Genomic DNA, 18,033 nt, shown 5'->3' on the forward strand with positions numbered 1-18,033 from the left:
GTTGTTTATGTATTTGTTTTCTGTGACAATTCAAGAGACAGTTACAAGTTTCCTATTTTGTAAAACTATACATGAGATAGGTTTATGTTTTGGGGATGCATTTGCAGGTACTCTCTTATGCTACTATTTTCAATAAAAAGGTTGAGATAAAAATATTTTTGCAAGAAAATATGATTTTGAACCTATTCAGTAGTTAAAAATTGATGAAAAATGCAAACCCAAATCCAACAAAAGCTAGCACAGATATTCCTGCCCACCAGCAAGGATAAAACATTATGTAGAATAAAATGGAGTTGTCATTGGCAGTATAATTTAATGTTACCACACCCTTAGGTGTAGTAACCATGCTTCAGTTAACAGTTCTTCAGTCTCCACCAAGTGCAAATGTAACAGGAGGCTAGGAGTACCTAAATAGCTTTTACAAGCAGATGTGTCATGTACTTATTTTTTGGGAGTCCAGAGCCAGATCAGTGATAAGATGTGATTCTGAGAAATTATGACCTCTGAACTTCTCTTGACAATCCAGTGACTGGCCTGATCAAGACTCAGAAAATTCTCACCCATCAAGAAATTTTGTTTGACAAATTCTACTACCCTCCTCTTTCATTTCTGTAGCGGGTTCTCCACAATTTAGTTTTTTAAAAGCAAAATGTGTACTGTTAATGGTTGTTACAAAGTTAATGCAGACTGATTCAGACATATATATATATTTCTTTGCAGTTTCTATTTTCTTTTTTGTGTAATAAAAAGACTACAGTGAAGACAGATGACAAAACCAATTGTTAATTTCATTGAAAAAAGGGTATTGATATTATCAAACATAATTGTGATGTTTCCAAAATTATCATGTCAAAAACCTTCCTACAGCCTATAAGATGTGGTGATTTTGACGATTCTATATTGGGTTTTATTTAGAAAACCTTGTTTGAAAATGTATCGTAGAATTGGATATTCACAGAATATTTTCACTGAGCAGACAGTTGGGGGCTGGTATTTAAATGATTAAGTTTGCATTAATTTATTAATAGTTATTATATTTAATAATGAAAAAATTACTCGCTAAAAGTCCATCAGGTACAACTTACTTTTTTACCATGTCCTTCAGTGAGCAGTTGTATCTGTATTAAAAGCCAGTGGCCTAATTGCTGTCAAAATATAAGAGTATATATCTTGAGGAAAACCTCTTAAGCAAATCAGAAATAGAAAATCCCTGACCCAAAGAAAAATAAAACAGCAATGCACTTTCTATGAATGAAACAACCTTCTAGTCTCTTTGGCATTATTTCATGGAAGCTTCACACATCTCTCCAGTCTCTCCCTGCCTAATCTACCTAAAAATTCCCATTGAAGTTGTTCAACTTCCGTCTGATATTTTCCTGAGCCTTTGCAGGTGGCAAGCAGTGGATAAAGGAGGGGATTGATCCTGTTCAGTGTTAATGAATCAAAATATGTTGTTTCAAAGTGGAAAGCTCAAAGGAGCAGAATTAAGCCCCTTAAATATTGCATAATTAAAAAAAAATGTTTTTAGAATCAGCATATGAGCTATCAACAGGATAGTTCCCACTTAGGGAACCAATATTTGTTCATCATAATTCGTTGTGCAGGCTCTGGGAGCTTTGGGACCAATTTTCTGACACTTCTCTCCTGTTATGTTTTGGGATAAAGTGAGAGTGCAATGAATAAAGAAGGCCATAAGTCTAGAAGAAAAGTCATATTTCAGGACTTCAGGACTTGCTTGGCATAGGAGTTGATACTACTTGTGCTGTGTGAATTGAGCAGCTTCTATTCAGTAGTATCAAAGCAGCTTCTAAGTATATTTTGAGTGCTGGTGCTGGTATTCGGCCTTCTAAAATTTCTATCTTGTGATTTTTGCCACTTTATTTCCTTTATGTAAAATGAATGTCCAGATCATTTCTGTCAATTCTGTTTTTAGTACAAAACCCACAGTAGAATGCTTCTGGTAAAGAAAGCAGATACGTGGAGAAAGTGCATACATATAAGGAGCTGAAAAAGTATGGGAATCCCTGTCAGCTAATGGAAGTGTATGTTTTAAGTGGAATGCCATTCCCAGAACAAGTTGGATCCCAGTGGAAAAAGGCCTTTAGAGAGGAGAAGGCAGCTAGGTAAAATAACACTTGAATTGTACTTCCCATGAAATTTTTATGTGATATGTCTGTCCTAAATCTGTTAAAGATAATGGCATGTATTGATGCAGTTGGGGGCCACAGTAAGTACAGCCCCCTGCTGCTCCCTCCCCATAGTCACAAGAAAACTTTTCCTTGGGTGCTAAGAAGGAGTAAAGGGGAAAAGATGTAGAGGAACAGGGTTTTAACTTGTGGAGTAGTGATGAATTGGCATGCCAAAAAACTGGAACAGGCTTCTGAAAGACGTGTACAATGCCCCAAGCCAGTGAGTGTTTAAGGGGCATTTGGAGAGCCTAGTTGGACTAAATGATCCTTGTAGTTCCCTTCCAGCTGAAATAGTTTATTCTAGCTCTTGTCCGATCCTGGCTCAAGCATCTTTAGTGGCAAGCTGGGGAAATGTTAGGGGACACTGGCCAGGCATGGAAAATAGCTTCGCTTTTCGAAGCCTCCCTGAATCTTGCTCTTTCCTGGATATAGAAAGCATTTTCTGCTGTGGATCAGTTATGTACAAGAGGTTCACAAATCTCAGGATCTAATTTTAGTCTGTAGTCAGACTTTATGCTTCTTTAAAGCTAACAGTAGGCTGTCTATGTCAAAAAAAAACCCACTTTAAAACTAGAAATGGTTAAACTAGAAAAGGAAAGGTACAATATATAATGTAAATATCTGTTCATCTGTTTTCCAATATTTAACAAATATTCCAGCTCTTTAGTTTGTAGTTAGTTTTATGGGTATCTTTCCATTCTCTGTAATCTTCTATTACAGAGAATAGCTTGCCCATATGTCCTAACTGGCATTTTATGTCTAAAGCTTTGGGTGCCCACCTTCTTGCATTGGAATGAAATGCCTATGTCAGAGAGCCAAGATAACTTGGCAGACGGTTTTAGGATCAATGTCAATAAGCTTTCATATTGCCAATACAACATGAATGTCTATTGTGACTTCATATGTAGTAGCATCACCAGATGTCTCTACGGATGACATTGTCACTGTGTTTTGCTGTGTTTGGATGCTGATTTCACTAAAGGTTTCTAAATGTTAATGAAACAAATATAAGTGTATAAATAGAGAAAATGATAGGCTCAATAATAATAGCTTTAATTAATGTCAAAGCTAGCCTGTGAATTCCAGTATTTGCATTCCATGGGGTTCTCCCTACCTATGAGGAAACAGCATAATTAAAGATTAAAATAATCCTAGTACTTAACTACAATGTATTATTTTTTTAAAAAGGAAAGGGATAGAAAAACCCGAACAAGCAGTTATAATCTTACTTATGACTCCCTATGGAGATCTTTAAATGAGATTATGTATTTAGAGTACATTCTCATCTGGTTGGGAGCATCACTCCCTAAATAACAAAAAAGCCAAATTATATTACTGCCCAAAACTAAATAGTCACATGTCATAGAGTTTATGCAATTTTTTTCGTGTGTTATTTGTACTAAAATATCAACAGTTTTAACAACAGCTAATCCTATGAAATCTTAGCTTGTAAAAGGAGTTAGGTAAGGTGGTTCTGAGAAAGATGAAGTAAACAACGTCGCATTCCAGCAAGAGCTGGTTGCTGCTCTGTTTACTAATGCTTGATGGTTTATTTTGAGATTTAACTATGTTCAACAGAAAGTTCTTTGCCTTAGTGAAATGCTTCAAATTATCAGAAGAAAATTGAAACTAAGAGTGATCTGTAAAATTCTGTATCATTTGTGATATGGAAGCTGGTATGATGGTTTGCAAAAGTATTACTGAGGTGAAAAGCTGCTTCTTGATGTGTCTTTCTGCTTGTGAAGGTGAAATAGGCTGAGCATGGTGCTGAGAGCATAAGCTTGTGCAGGACAATAAAAACATACAGGTCATAAATGCTTAAAGAAAAGGGCAGAAGTGTCAACAAGGAGTTTATATTCCCTCACTTCACGTGTTTCCCTGAAGGTAAAACATACTTCTTTGGTAGATGCTGCAGAATTATGATACAAGATGTTGTGTCACTGTGTGAACTCATCAGGTCATTTTCAAAGTGCCTGAAGACATCCCTTCCACTGGAATTTGTCACAGCTTGGTGTCCACTCTGAGCTGAGGGCACTGGTAAAAGAAAAGATGTAGAGTTTTCTTCTTTATGACAATCTATCATTTAAATAATGAAACTGCAAGGCTAAAATGGAGTAATTTTTTGGGGGAAGATGATTTTGAACATTTCCTCATGTTTTCAGCTGGCAGTTCATTATCATTAAGTTACTTCTACAGTTTAACATGTGATTCTAAAGTTGAGAGCAGCTGTAGCTCTTCTCAAATCTTCTGGTTTCAAAAACTGTGTTCTTTGGTCATTTATTAAGAACAGTAATTAGCCATGTGTATTTATTTTGTTGGTATGTAGAATTGAAATTATGCTTTATAAATTGCCGTTACTGTGAATGGGCTTCAAAGTTGGGTGAAAGGTATGGAGAATTCTAGAAAATATGCAGGTAGGAAATAGGGTGGCACAAGATAAAGTCAGATGTTCACAAACCTTGTAGTAACCTTTTTCTCTTAATTATTTTCAGCTAAGGTAATTAATTGTGTGTGTGGTGATTTATTTACCTAGGTTCCTTATTGTTCTTGTTTTGTGACTTATCTTAGAAGAAGGTAGCTTTGCATGTTTTGAAATAGCAAAAGGTGCAGTCGTTATCCCATACAAATCCCCTATATATATATATATATATATATATATATATATATATATATATATATATATATATATATATCCCATATAGCAAATTGTGAAAAGGCATACAGACACTCAGGGTCTGCAAGAATCTTGCAGTATTGTAGCACTAGCTTCTCTAGCTTTATTTTGAAAAAACAAAGGTTTTATACTTGAAAATTTTCCAAAAATCCTTTTAATTTGAAATGAGACGTAGCAGAAGAAATACCAACCTAGAGTTTTTGCAAAGATATGTGCTATCTACAGTATGGCTGTGTAATTGAAGGAGCCTGTTTTATAGTATTTACACATGGATGTGGTGTAAATACTAGATGTCTTAAGCTCTTTGGAAGCAAATCTTTTTTCACTTAATCAAAACTGAATAAATATAATTTAATTGAACTTAACAGAGTTAATAGATTTTCTCTATTCCATAGGCAATTCTATGCTGATATCTTGAAAACTACAAAGAGCTGTTGGATTTTTGTTTAGACATTTAATATGTTTCTTTCAGTTGACTGATACAAGCTGCATCCAACAGCCCTTTACTATTTTACCAGCTAAGACAAAATGGAACAATGCAAACTTTCATATTCTCTTATTTGACCTGGAAAAAGTTGAGGAACTTCTCTCATCTCAACTCAATGGATTAAAATCATCAAAATCATTCCACAACCAATACACTCTAGAAAGAGCTAAAAGTACTACTGAGAAAAGGGCACTGACTTTAAAAAGAAATAAAACTGCTGCCTTTGTACCTCAAGTAGATGGGCAGGCAGAGACTGCTTGTTCAGACCAAGTTCATGGGGATAATAATGCTGCTAAGCCTATGGAAGAAGGTGGTGGCATAAAAAGATGGAAAAAAATGAAGAGTTCAAGAAAGATCAGAATGCAGCCATCAGGAAACATCGATGTGAGAATCGCAACTGATACAGCCAAACTGCTTTTGTCATGTCTCCTACCATGGGGTGTAGATAAAGAAGTAGACAATCTTTGTGCAAGACACCTGGACATCTTGAGGCTTCAGGGTCCTGTTTCTTTTGGACTTGTGTCAGGTGAAAGACACCTCTCACTGATGTTGCCAGGATGGAAATGTACTGATTGTGGTGTGCTAGGAGAACATGAAGTTTTCAATTTGTTTTCAAAAAGAGTCCTTGATTTATCAAACAAATACCTTGCTGCAACTGAAGGACCATTTGGAAAGAAGGATGGACCTGAGAATAATGATTATGGAACAAGGGACTTGGAAACAGTATTTTTCTTATTTAGCAGAATAGCTTTAATCAACAGGATAATTAACACACCTTCAGCAGTTACAGATGAAATTGAAAGGTAAGAATTTCTTCATTATGAATGGACTATATTTTCTAATGTCTCTACATCCAAACCCAATTCCTCCTAGCTACCCTTGGTTATACTTTTCTGTCCCAAAACCACATAAAAATGAAGCATGCCTTAAATTAAAACACCAAGCTGATATCTTGATTTCAAAGAACACATCACAGCAGAGTACTCTTTAAACATAAATTACTGAATTGGTATTACTCCTACCCCAAATCTTACCTCTGAAAAGCTAATTAGGTAACACACACAGTCACATACTTTTTGGGAAGAGGATCTTCAACAAGTACATCTTTGTACTTTCAGCTTCTGCACTCCTTCTGTAGGACCCTGAGATTAGCTCAGCTGGTCAGAGCATAGTGCTAATATCACTGAGCTTCTGGGTCCAATCCCTGTATAGGCCATTCACTTAAGATGTGGGCTTGGTGGTCCTTCTGGGTCCCTTACAGCTAAGAATAGTCTGAGTCTTCTGTTCCTTTGTAGTGATGAAAAATGAAACTTATTCTTAAATATGTACTTCTTTAATGGAGCTTATGTTCTTTCTGTAGAGCTTTTTGGCAGATGTTCTTTGAAGAAAAGGAGATTTGAATATAACTGTCTTTACATTTTTCTTTTAGCAGATGAGATCAGATGCAAGATTTTTTTTATTTTGTAAGAGCAAGAATTTTAATTATCCAGCTTTACACCCAGTTTTTCCAGAGATCACTCTTTTCCTTGCAGTTCAAACTAAGTAGAATAATGAAATCTCTTTAGACACATAGTAAGATATGCATTAAGGACATTTGTGCTGTTTAAACGTCCATTCCCTGTAAGCAATATACTTCCTTTGCCATGGAACCCTTGACTTCACAGATAAATAAAACATAAGAGAGGAGAATAGTCTGCCCTAGTTATACTACCTGAAGTACAACGCTCCCAGTAATGATGGCAGCTCCTGGGAATGAATGCCTCATCAGCCCTTATGTTGTGAGAACCATCCCAAATAGCATTTATGTTACTCAAAGCAAATTTATTGACTAAATGCTTTTTCAGCATTAAAGGAAAAATAACATGCTCAACATTATTTGACCATGCCAAATAGAGCATGCTAATCAGGCAACAGATATTGTCCACGAATTTTTTGTTGTTTGGCAAACATAGTATTGGTCTGTATTTAGTTTTTTAGGGACAATTAACTTCAGTGTTGGTGATGCTATGGCCCCAAGGCAAGAAGGGGGGACAGAAAATATTGATCTTGCAGCAAATATCTGCATCTCCCACAAAGCTCCAGGCACTCAGCCTCTCTCAAGACATGTGCACCATCCCGCAGGACAAATGCACATTTCTCATTTACTTTTCCTGCTAATTGTGTTGCCTATTGGTCCATATTCAATACAAACTCTTACATTAATACTTGTTTCAGGATTCCAGCTTGAACATGAATTCCTTTCCATGCAAAAAAGTATTTTATGCTTACCTTTTGGAAAGCACTCTTTGAAAATACATTGCGTAATTGAAATTAAATAGCATACCAAAATCAAACATTTTTGCCAGACATGGACATCCTGGCTTTGGGACATATATCCTGTAAAATTATAAGTATTAAAGTTTCTGCAAGGAAAAAAAATGCCTTTTTTTTTCTTCTTCCCAGAACAATGCTATATACTTTTACGTTTTCTCTAGGATAGGTAAAGATATAAACCCTACTATCTTTAACAAATGTTATTTTAGCGAGTTTTCCTTCAAAAATTACAGTATGCAGCCAAACTTCTTTGGACAGTTGCTTTATCGCAAACTGCAGTATGCTCAAGGGAAAAGAAGCCTGCATACTGAATTCTAATTCACCACAGTATTTGCAGAAGCAGTTAGTAGGACAGCTCTCACTGCTTGCACCAGTTCTGGTGTTTGTCTGTCTTTTTTTGCAACTTGACACAGCCTGTGAAAATAAAGGAACCTGCAGCAAAATGTGTCAGATCATAAAAGTGGGACAGAGACAGGAAGAAGATGGGAAGAAAAGATCTTCAAGGAATTTGTTTTCTCCTGCTTTTTAACATTTGTGTCTTGAACTTACAGCTCTCAGGCTGCAAGCTTTCAGAGTTGTTTGGTATTGTCAAGTCTTTTGAAATGTTACAATTCATTGTTCATTGTAGTGAATTTGTAAGGCAAATATATTATTTTTAAAATGACACATAAATGGAGTTTTTGCAGGTCACTATAGTGATTTATTTAAAAGAAATACTTCTAAATTGTGCAGGGGTTTTGAGTGTTATTTTTACTTTCTTTCTCTGCCATCCATATCCTTTGTTTTCAAGGGTTAGGTTGCTGAGTTAGTGACTCAGAAAGAGCAAGTGTGTGTACGTGCTAGTCTCCTAAATTGTAGCTGTCCACTGAAATCCCAAGTATTGTAATGATACTCTAAATTATTTACCATTGTGGAAAAAAAGGGAAACCTATAAATAAAGACTTTTAGTTTCCCTTGAACTTTTCTCCTGTCTATTAGGAAAAAACCCAGACAAATTATTTTGTGAAAATGGTATTTTAATTCAGTTCTTTACATATGAATTTGTTTCTTTATTGCAAAGTAAAGCTTAACATTTGGCTCAAATTTATTAGGCTTAAGTTTCTACATTTGGATGGGACTTTTCAGTGCTGTATATTTGTGAATGTTTCAGTTCCAAGTTATAGACAAAAGAATGCGAGTGACTTCTGAGGTGAAACTTAATTAGGGTTGACAGTAATTGATATAAGATTACCTACCTGGTAAAAAAACCCCAACCCTACCTTAATACAGAAGATTTCTCATATGTGTGTTCAGAATTTGTTTAATAGTTTCATATTCTTTAAGTCCACAGAAATCAGAATCTGTACATGACAAATGGCGAAATGTAGAAGCCATAACAATTTCATGCCCCAATTCTTATGCAGAATTACCAAGCAGTAAGTATGTGAATTGGCAGTATTAACTTTTAAGTGTTTTGGTTTTGCATGATTTTTGTTGCTAAAATATAGAATTGAATTTCAATAATGATAAAAAAATGTTGCTCTTTATGCTGTCAAATCTGTGAACAGAGAAACTGAATTACTCTGTTTCTTTTGTGAATATCACGAAAAATGTGTAAACAAAGTGTTAACTGGAATCAGTGATATTTTTCCTGTTATGACAAGACGTTTAGTTGAGTTTCTAAAGACACTTTCCAGCAATCAGAAAAACAGCAATGTAATAAGACAAACACTGCCCTCACCCCCTTCCCCCATCTCCCTCATCACCATTACGTGCCCACCCAGTAATATATACAGCCCTCCAAGCAAACTGTTGCCTTAGTAATACAAGAGCCATCCTGACTGTTCAATAATGCCTTTAGACTTCTGGCTCAGGGCAGAATAAAGTAATCTGTTCCTGTTAATGTCCCACAGGCCATTGCTCGTCAATCTTGGCTTTGCAAGCCAGCCTTGGTTTGTTTGCAGTATGTAATTAACCAAAGAACATTTAAATAAAAACTTAAACGGGATATGGATGTTTTTCAGTATATATTACCTGAAAAATATAGTGTTCCTCTTACAGTATAAGCAATGTCTAGACTGAAAACACAAATTCCTTTACATCAAATCTTGATGCTGTGCTGTGTAGGTAAACCTTAATATACTCATCAAAAATTAGTTAACTTTCCTTCTCTGAGTCTAATATGTAGAATCTGCAGAAATATCTCTTGGAAAATAGAGATGGAACATAAAATCAAGTGACAATAGAAAATAAGTAGGGGAAACGTGTGGAAATGGCGACTAAAATGTTCATGAACATAAAAATAGATTTACTGAGTGACCTAAAAATTCCAAGGTAGACTAACTCATATGCCATATTGCCTAGTTCATACAGTTGTTCAGATTTACAAATTAAAGTCTGATCTGAGACTTGCAAATAGCAGAGATTCTAGGAACAACTTGTTCTTTAGCATCAAGGACAGACTGGAGAGCAAAACAGGGAATGCATAGTTAAGTAGTCCAAAACAGAAAGTATTCTTAATACATTTAGAAAGTTGTGATGAAAGAATACTCCATGGGATATCAGTTTTCTGTTTTAAAAAAACCAACCAACAAAAAGAAAAAAAAAACCAAAACAAACAAACAACAACAACAAAAAACCCAGAAAAAAATCCCCCAAAACCCCTCAAAAACTAATTTAATTTGGAATGAGAATAAATGTTAAAACAATAGATTGCCTGAACACTTTGGGCTTATTATATTGAATGAGAGCATTTTCTAAGAAATTACATTTTTTCAATCTTTTCAGGTATGTTGCTGAAAATCTAAAAATGTTAAAATATTTTTCTGTTTGTGTGCTTCCCTACAGATTGTCAGTTCATAAACTATCAATGTGTTTTTCAGGTAAGAGCAGATATCATTCCCCAGACTTTGGGAGCATTTCATTGCTGAAACTCATTTGTTGTTGGAATGACCAATCTGTAAAGGTAGGAAATAGCCAGTGTCAGTTGTAGCAATGTTATCCTTAAGTGCCATTTGCTGTAATTTAGTATTTGGAATCAGTAATGTGACCTAATAGTTATGATTTATGGGGAAACTATTACATAAGTCATGCCATTCAGGTCTGTGGAAAGCAGATTAGTATTACAGTATGAAGTATGCATTAAAGTAGATGTTTAGATGTGACAAAGTAACTCTCCTACTAATCTTTCATCTAAGTGCTCTTATTCATAACATTTATTTAAGGAATGAATTATTTTTCCTCTAATAACCATATGTAACTTACATCAAAAATGCCATTTTTGGCTCCAGGAAAACAAAAGGCCAAAATAAGGACAGTGTCCTTTATTAATGTATCATTATAGAAGAGACTGAAAATGCCTTAGTGAAGAGCAAAAATCCTGAGTCTTTAATTATTGCAACAGTCTTTAAGAACAACTTGCAAGTCATGTAATTATGGGTTCTTCAGGTCAGATGATGCCCATCCCTATTATTGGTGAAGAATCTGAAGTCTTGAGAGATAAATAACTTTTTGAAAGTTGACAGGCATCAGTGAAAAAAATCTAAGCAGTGAAATCTAGAGACCATTTTTCATTTTGGAAATATGCATTTAAATAAAGTTGTGTTGTTGTTTGAGTGAGTTAATATTCAGGGATACAAAACTCAAGATGATATACTCTGACAACAACAGATTTTATTCCAGAAAGGGGAAATACCTGTTACAAATCTAGTTTATGAGATTACTTTTGAAATTGAATGCAACTCTCTGCTACTTCAAATGCAAAGAATATTTTCCAGAGCTGAGTTTTGCAGAGGTGCTCCAGTAATAGTCTCCTGTTCTGTTAGACAAAAATAGTTTCTACAAATATTCACATTCAATTGATTCCAGCATTTCATCTTGAGCTTATCAGTTGTTTATTATATTCCTACTGCCTGCACATCTTCCATATTACTTCTGAATTCTTTTTCTCTCACCTTTCTCTTACAATAACAGTTTTTTTCTTTCCTTTTCAAACCTCAATAACTGGAATTGTCATGTGGAATGCATAAAATCTCTTACTGACCTGGTCAGCCACTCGAACTCTTCAGAGAGTAGTTCATATATTTATGAAGTTGTGTTTCTAGCATAACTAATTATGTGAGATCTATGTATTAATATTTTTGAGTGTATTTAGCAACTGATCAGTGTATACAATGATACTGGTCTCATCTAGCACAGGAGGTTAGTGTGCTGAAAGATAAGGTATGTAATAAGCTGCCTCACACTTTTTCACCTGAAAAGACTTTAAATGTAAGACACTGAAATTGTCAAGTACTGCAAATATAATGCTCTCAGTGATACTCAAATTTTAACATTACTCTGGTACAGCATTGTGGCTGCCCTAAGCAGCTACAATGCACTTTGTTATCAAAGCACTGAGCTTTGATAACCCACTTAGTAGCACATATTTTAGATTGCTTGCCACCAAAGCACCATAAAACCTTTAAGATTCAAAAAAAATGTTGGCAGTAGGTATGATTTTTAGTGACCAGTAGTTTACATGAAATTATAGTTTTTGTCGACAATAAGACGGTTTGTTAAAACTTTATTTATGCAATCACAGTTTAATGCCCAATTTATTAATCCTGAGCAGCCTGATTAAGCACTCATGTACATTTACCAAAAACATGACTATTGGGGCTGTTTTTAAAAACGTTTTCTATTGTGATCTTCTGTGAAGGATACTGACTTTTAGACATGATCCAAAGGAGCTACCAATTATTGGTTCCTCATCTCCTTACGGCACTGTAACAGATTCTGTGCAAACAAAGAAACTGAAAAAACCTGCTGCTAATTTTTTTATCTAGGCTCTACTGACTTGTTGAAGGCTGTAGGGAGGTCATTTTCTGAATCAAATTTTTAAAATGTGTATGTTTTTAAAATATTTTTTGGTATTTTCCCCAAATGATTTGAAAGGAAAGGTCATCTTCATCTGTTTTGTTGTTCTTTCAGAAAATATAGCCATTCCTTGCCACATTCCCATCCCATCCAGAAATGACTTGTGTGTTCATGTTTCCAGATAGTTATATGAAGAAAAATATATAGTTCAGTAGAAGTATCTAGACAACTGTGCTGACAATTACTGTGCAGAATTACAGCAAAGCAGACTGGATGATTCAAGTTGATGTTTTGATGTGTATTTTCGCCCCATGATGTGACTGTGTTATGGAGGCACCTGGGAGGCAGTTTCTGCAAGGCTCACACGTGTAGAGGTTATGGCCTGAGCAATAACCAGGAGTGATATCTATTGACTTCTCTCCTTAAACCCACTCATCAGAAAGAGAATAGTAATCCTTGGAAGTAATTGATAAAGTGTAGAAAGGAAAGCCAGGATAACTTAGTATGGATGTAACAGTACAACTTATCTCAACTTTTGTTCACTTGTCTTTTTGAATTATTCTGTATTATTGCTGCTTCAGAGTCAAACAATTATCTTTCACTTTTAATATCAGTATTTATAGGTCAACATATGCTATTTATACTTCCTCAATCAAGGAAGCAGCATTGTTTGTCACATTTAACAATCCAAACTAAATAAACACATTGTATTTTCAACAGCAATTACAATTATAGGGAAAAAATGAAAGCATATATCATCAATAAGGTAGCGGTAGCTAATTTATATCTAGAAGGACATTAAAGATGAAGTGGAAGTGATCAGAGAAAATGAAAGGTGCTGATATGGATTTGTTACATGTCAGAAACAGAAGAACCTACTGGAGATCATTGAACTTGGTGATAAGGGTACATGAGGTATGTAAATTTTGGAGTGAGATTCCATGAGAAGTCAAAACTAAATATGAAAACGCACCAAGCATTGTGTAAATGCAGATACAGACACAGTCAAATAACATGCAGAGACATCTACAGGTGCCTCTACACTAATATTATGTTGTGCCATTTGTTACAGTTTTTTGCTTTAAGATGTTAGAGGGAATTATTGCAAATGCAGCCTTGGCATGCACAGTAGTGATACAAGTAAAGAGCATCTGATCCAGATTAGTGACAGGTTCTTAGCAGATCTCTTTTGTGTACCTCTGTAAGAATTGTTTTGTCAAAAATTTCCCCAGGACAATGAAAATGTGTCCGTGTTTCTTTCTCTTTTTTAATTATTATAGATATATTGTAAGAGTCTGCTGCAAAGTCAGGATCTGTAATCCCCAAAGCTCAGGGCTGTATAGATGTGAGGAACTGGAAACTGCCTTTGGTGTCTCCTGTAAAATAAAGTTCTATTATAACAAGATGAAGGTTTGTGCTATGTTGAGTCACATAGGGCTGGGTTCACTTGCAGTGAACTTCTGCATTGTGGACCTGACTATGGTATGTTTGTCTACAATAAAGGATTTTGTCACAAAGGACACCCACAGCCTTTGTTCCACTTAATGATTTTAGTTTGCAAGGGCAGTTATAGATATTTTTGAGGACAAGCACTTGATTAGTGAGTCTCTCTTCCAGGCAGTTTGAAGGATCCTGCATATCAACTTTTAGCCATATGATACTTAAATAATTTTAATAGCTTTTTTATGGTATAACTAGTGTATAAGCTTAAAATGTTTATAATAGCATATATTAAACTTAAATTCATTTAAATTCATGTTTAAGTTGAGATTGAAACCTTAGATTCACCCTGTTTTTCAGGAAATTTCTTGTACATGAGAATGAGTACCTTCCCAAATGGGAAAAATTGTATTCCTTTTCTGAAGGAAATACCAAATGCAGAAAAGGTACACCATGCTGAAATTTAGACTAAGAATTGCAAAGGTTTTGGGGTCTTTTGTCTAAGGTCTTCATGTGCTTTGTAAGTGTCTTTACATCTTAAAATATTCTTAGTTCTTATGGTACCCTTTTGCTAAAAAGAAGGGAAGTATTAACTCTGTGTCTGACAGTCTCCACATTGCCTTGTCCTAATGCTCACATGAGGTACATCAGCTACTGCAAGTGCCATTTACAGGCTGCTCACAACTCCAGTGAATGTTTCTTTTCCGTAAGAGGGGTTTGAGGAATGATATTTTTCTCTGTGTTAGACAAAAAATTTGGGGGTATTATGTTTGAGCTAGAGGAATAGAGCATCACCACTAACAACAAAACATTCTTTAATTTTATCAGAGACATTAGATGCCAGAAATTCTAAAATAGTCAGAACCAAGTCACCCCACCCAAGACAACAAGGTCATTATTCAGTCTATCAAGCACTTTTGCACACATCAGAAAAAATTATTAAGAGACTCATTAGCTGTTATCACCTTGTGTTTTACTAGTATATTTTGTTAGTAATTGTTTATCCTTGAAATCAAGGAGGCAGTAGGTGACTGATTCTAGATTTGACATTAAAGAAAATGAATGTTTATTGGGAAGCAGTCCTGACTGACAACTTACACTATTTTATTGCTATCTAGTTAACCTTTTTTTTCCTCAGTGTGTATGTAGAGACACATGATTATCGCTGTCTGAAAGACTTATTTCTCTAATGACATTCACCAGGACAGTCTCCAGATTTTGTGCAAGTTGGTTAAAATTGTCAAATGCTTTGATAAATAATTGAGGTACTGATATCATCCAATAATAATTTGCATTTATGACAGATTGTTGAGGCAATGCAAGCAGTGCTGCTGGCAGAAGTTCAAAGGACTATTAATCCCTTGAGAAAGACAGCAATTTGCAGAGAGCCATTTGCCATAGTAGAGAATGGAAATGGTAAGTTTTGGACACTCCCGAAGACTGAGGAGAGGGATTTGCAATACATTAAAAATAATAGAGTGGTTTGGGTTGGAAAGGACCTTAGAAATCATCCCGTTCCAACTGCCTGCCATGGGCAGGGACACCTTCCGCTTGACCCGGATGCTTAAGGCTTGGTTCAGCCTGGCCTTGAATACTTCCAAGGATGGGCCATACATAATTTCAGGCAACCTGCTCCAGTGCCTCACCACCTTTACAATAAAGAATTTCTTCCTTATGTTTAAGCTTTAAATGCATTGCCCCTTGTTCTATTACTACACAACCTTGTAAAATGTCCCTCTCAGAAGATTTTCTTTTCTTTGTAAGTGGAAAGTTTGTTGGTATAAAATTTTAAAAGAACTTCCTCTAGAAATCAGAGCAAGCTGGCAGTAGAGTTCACAATACTTTATTTCTATGTGAGACAAGCGAAATGGTTCTAACTTTATCAGGCTAGGAGTTTTCTCATATGATTGTTAAGGAGTTAAAGGACTTTCACAATCTCTCGTCACCTCTGAATACTAAAGAAAAGGTAAAGTATCTTTGATTGTATAGTAGGTGTGGTATTTGCACATAAAAGAAGCACTGCATTTTAAATAGAATCAATAAATCATATTGGAAAGAAGTTTTACAAATTTATCTTTCCAGTGACATCAGACCTTACACAGCACTAAAAAATAATTGCTTAAATTTTATAACTTCATAATGTAATACAGAATATATTATTTTTCTTTTAGATATAACCTCCATGCAAGGAGATATCAAATGCATTTTACAATTAGATAATTTCATTTTACAAGAAGCTTACTCTTTGCAACTTTACAATCGTGCTAATGTTTATGGTAAAAAAGATTGAACCTGAATTTATGTTATGAAGTTATTCTCTTTTTTTTTTTTAGCCCATTAGCTGAGTCTTAAAATTAAGTGACCTAAATTTTAGATCCAATCTTATTAGTGAGCCTTCACTTGGGAAACTAATTTATTATCTCATTGAGTGTGTGTGTCTGTCATGAAAATTTGTTACCAATATCCTTGTTCCAGCATACTAAAAATGATCAGTGATACTCACTTCAGGCCACAATACAAAGAGGTGTCTCTATAATTTTGAAATGGAAAACACTTTTAGTGATGGTCATATATGAGTTTATACTTTGCTTACATTGAATATTGTTCCAAATAATTTTGTTTATGTGGTTTGGCTCAAGCTGCATTGTAACTAAAGCAGCCCTAGCTGTAAAGTTAATGTATGGCCTTAATTTCCAATTTCCTGAATTTTCAGGGCATGTTTCAGTTAAGTATTTTGACAGAGATTAACAGTTAAGATGGAACTAATTGAAAGTTTTAAATGCAGGTGTCTTCAGACTCCAAATGTGTTTGGATCTTTGGGTTTATTTCAAAACTTTCTGTACGAGATGAAAAAACCATTTCTGTTACATAAAAGGTGCTGGTATGATTCTAGTAGTCAGTTGATGTTTAATTCTAATTAAGTCTCAAGTTATGAATTTAGAGGAGTTACTTCCACTCTCTGAAAGGGGGATTTTTTTTGTATGCCTAGTAACAGATAGTTTTTACTGTAATTTTGTTCCTAACTTAATTATTTGATGGTTATTCAAAGAAATCTAGAAAATTGCTTTGCTAGGAGAACAATATGCATAAGCATTTGTACTGGTTGTGACTTTGATACTACATGATCCGAACTACATAAATACATGCTGCAAAGAGTGGATGTTTTTACATATTCAGAATGTAATGTAGTCTGGAAAAGGTAGAAAACATACAGAATGCTTGGAAAAGAGATTTTGCACTGTATTTAATATTGTATTAGATTTCTTTTTGTTCTCATTTCCACTTAAGTTTATTGCATTATTTATCACAATATGTAAATAGCAGAAGCATTCTTGTTTTGGCTTGTAGGGTTTTGTCATATGTATTGTAAAACTTGATGAGTTCATAGGGAATTGAACAAATAATTTTATGATTTTTAATATATGAAAGAGTATAACTATTTGTGTCCTGTAATGATATGCAGAAATTATTAAAAACCCATGCAGGAGTAAGTCCATGACCAGTGTAAATGTTAAGACAAGTAATTATGTTTGGATTTAGTAATTTATCTGACAAGTTTGTCATATTTTATTAAATACTCTGTATTTATGGGCTGTACAGTAGTTGGCATCTTGTACAATATCAAGGCAAAGGTTAAATATTGTTTTGGGTTTTTGAGTTATAGTTCAAGACTGGCTTTGTGCCCTCTGATCCTAAGTAAAACAATCTGAATCTTGGCTGCCATCATCATTGCATTGTATTGCATTGCATTTTTCTTTACTTGGAATTAATAGGTTAGATCTAGAGGTGTTTAATCTTATTTAACTCAACAAATTTCCACTGAAGTGAATAGAAGTTGTTTGGTTTTTTTTTTTAATACAAACTTTCAGAATTTGCCACTCAGTTCTAATCTTTGAAGTTTATAGTATATTATATAATTTGGGTTTGTTTTGGTTTTTTTTTTATTCAGAAAGGTACTTATACCTTTGAAGCTCCTGCATCCTTACTTCATGGTTAAAGGTGATCAAATGTAGACAACAGCTTCACTTGATGAATAATTTAAAATGCCATATTTTTTGGTGGTTCCATACAGACAGAATTGTTTATTTGAATAA

At 34.7% G+C, this 18,033-nt stretch overlaps 1 protein-coding gene across 12 annotated transcripts in view; it reads left to right on the forward strand.

Annotated features, from left to right (window-relative positions):
- WDR72 (WD repeat domain 72) overlaps positions 1 to 18,033 on the forward strand; it is a 102,446-nt gene that overhangs the window by 46,072 nt on the left and 38,341 nt on the right. For 11 of the 12 annotated variants that reach the window (XM_038147229.1, XM_038147219.1, XM_038147218.1 and 8 more), the window contains 4 exons: positions 5,336 to 6,153; positions 8,987 to 9,078; positions 10,525 to 10,607; positions 15,244 to 15,355. In XM_038147229.1, coding sequence (XP_038003157.1) covers positions 5,336 to 6,153; positions 8,987 to 9,078; positions 10,525 to 10,607; positions 15,244 to 15,355 — 1,105 coding nt within the window. The remainder of the gene's footprint in view (positions 1 to 5,335; positions 6,154 to 8,986; positions 9,079 to 10,524; positions 10,608 to 15,243; positions 15,356 to 18,033) is intronic. The other variant, XR_005258155.1, reaches the window with a different exon arrangement.

The sequence above is a fragment of the Motacilla alba genome, chromosome 10, assembly GCF_015832195.1.
Source record: "Motacilla alba alba isolate MOTALB_02 chromosome 10, Motacilla_alba_V1.0_pri, whole genome shotgun sequence".
Classification (NCBI taxonomy): domain Eukaryota; kingdom Metazoa; phylum Chordata; class Aves; order Passeriformes; family Motacillidae; genus Motacilla; species Motacilla alba.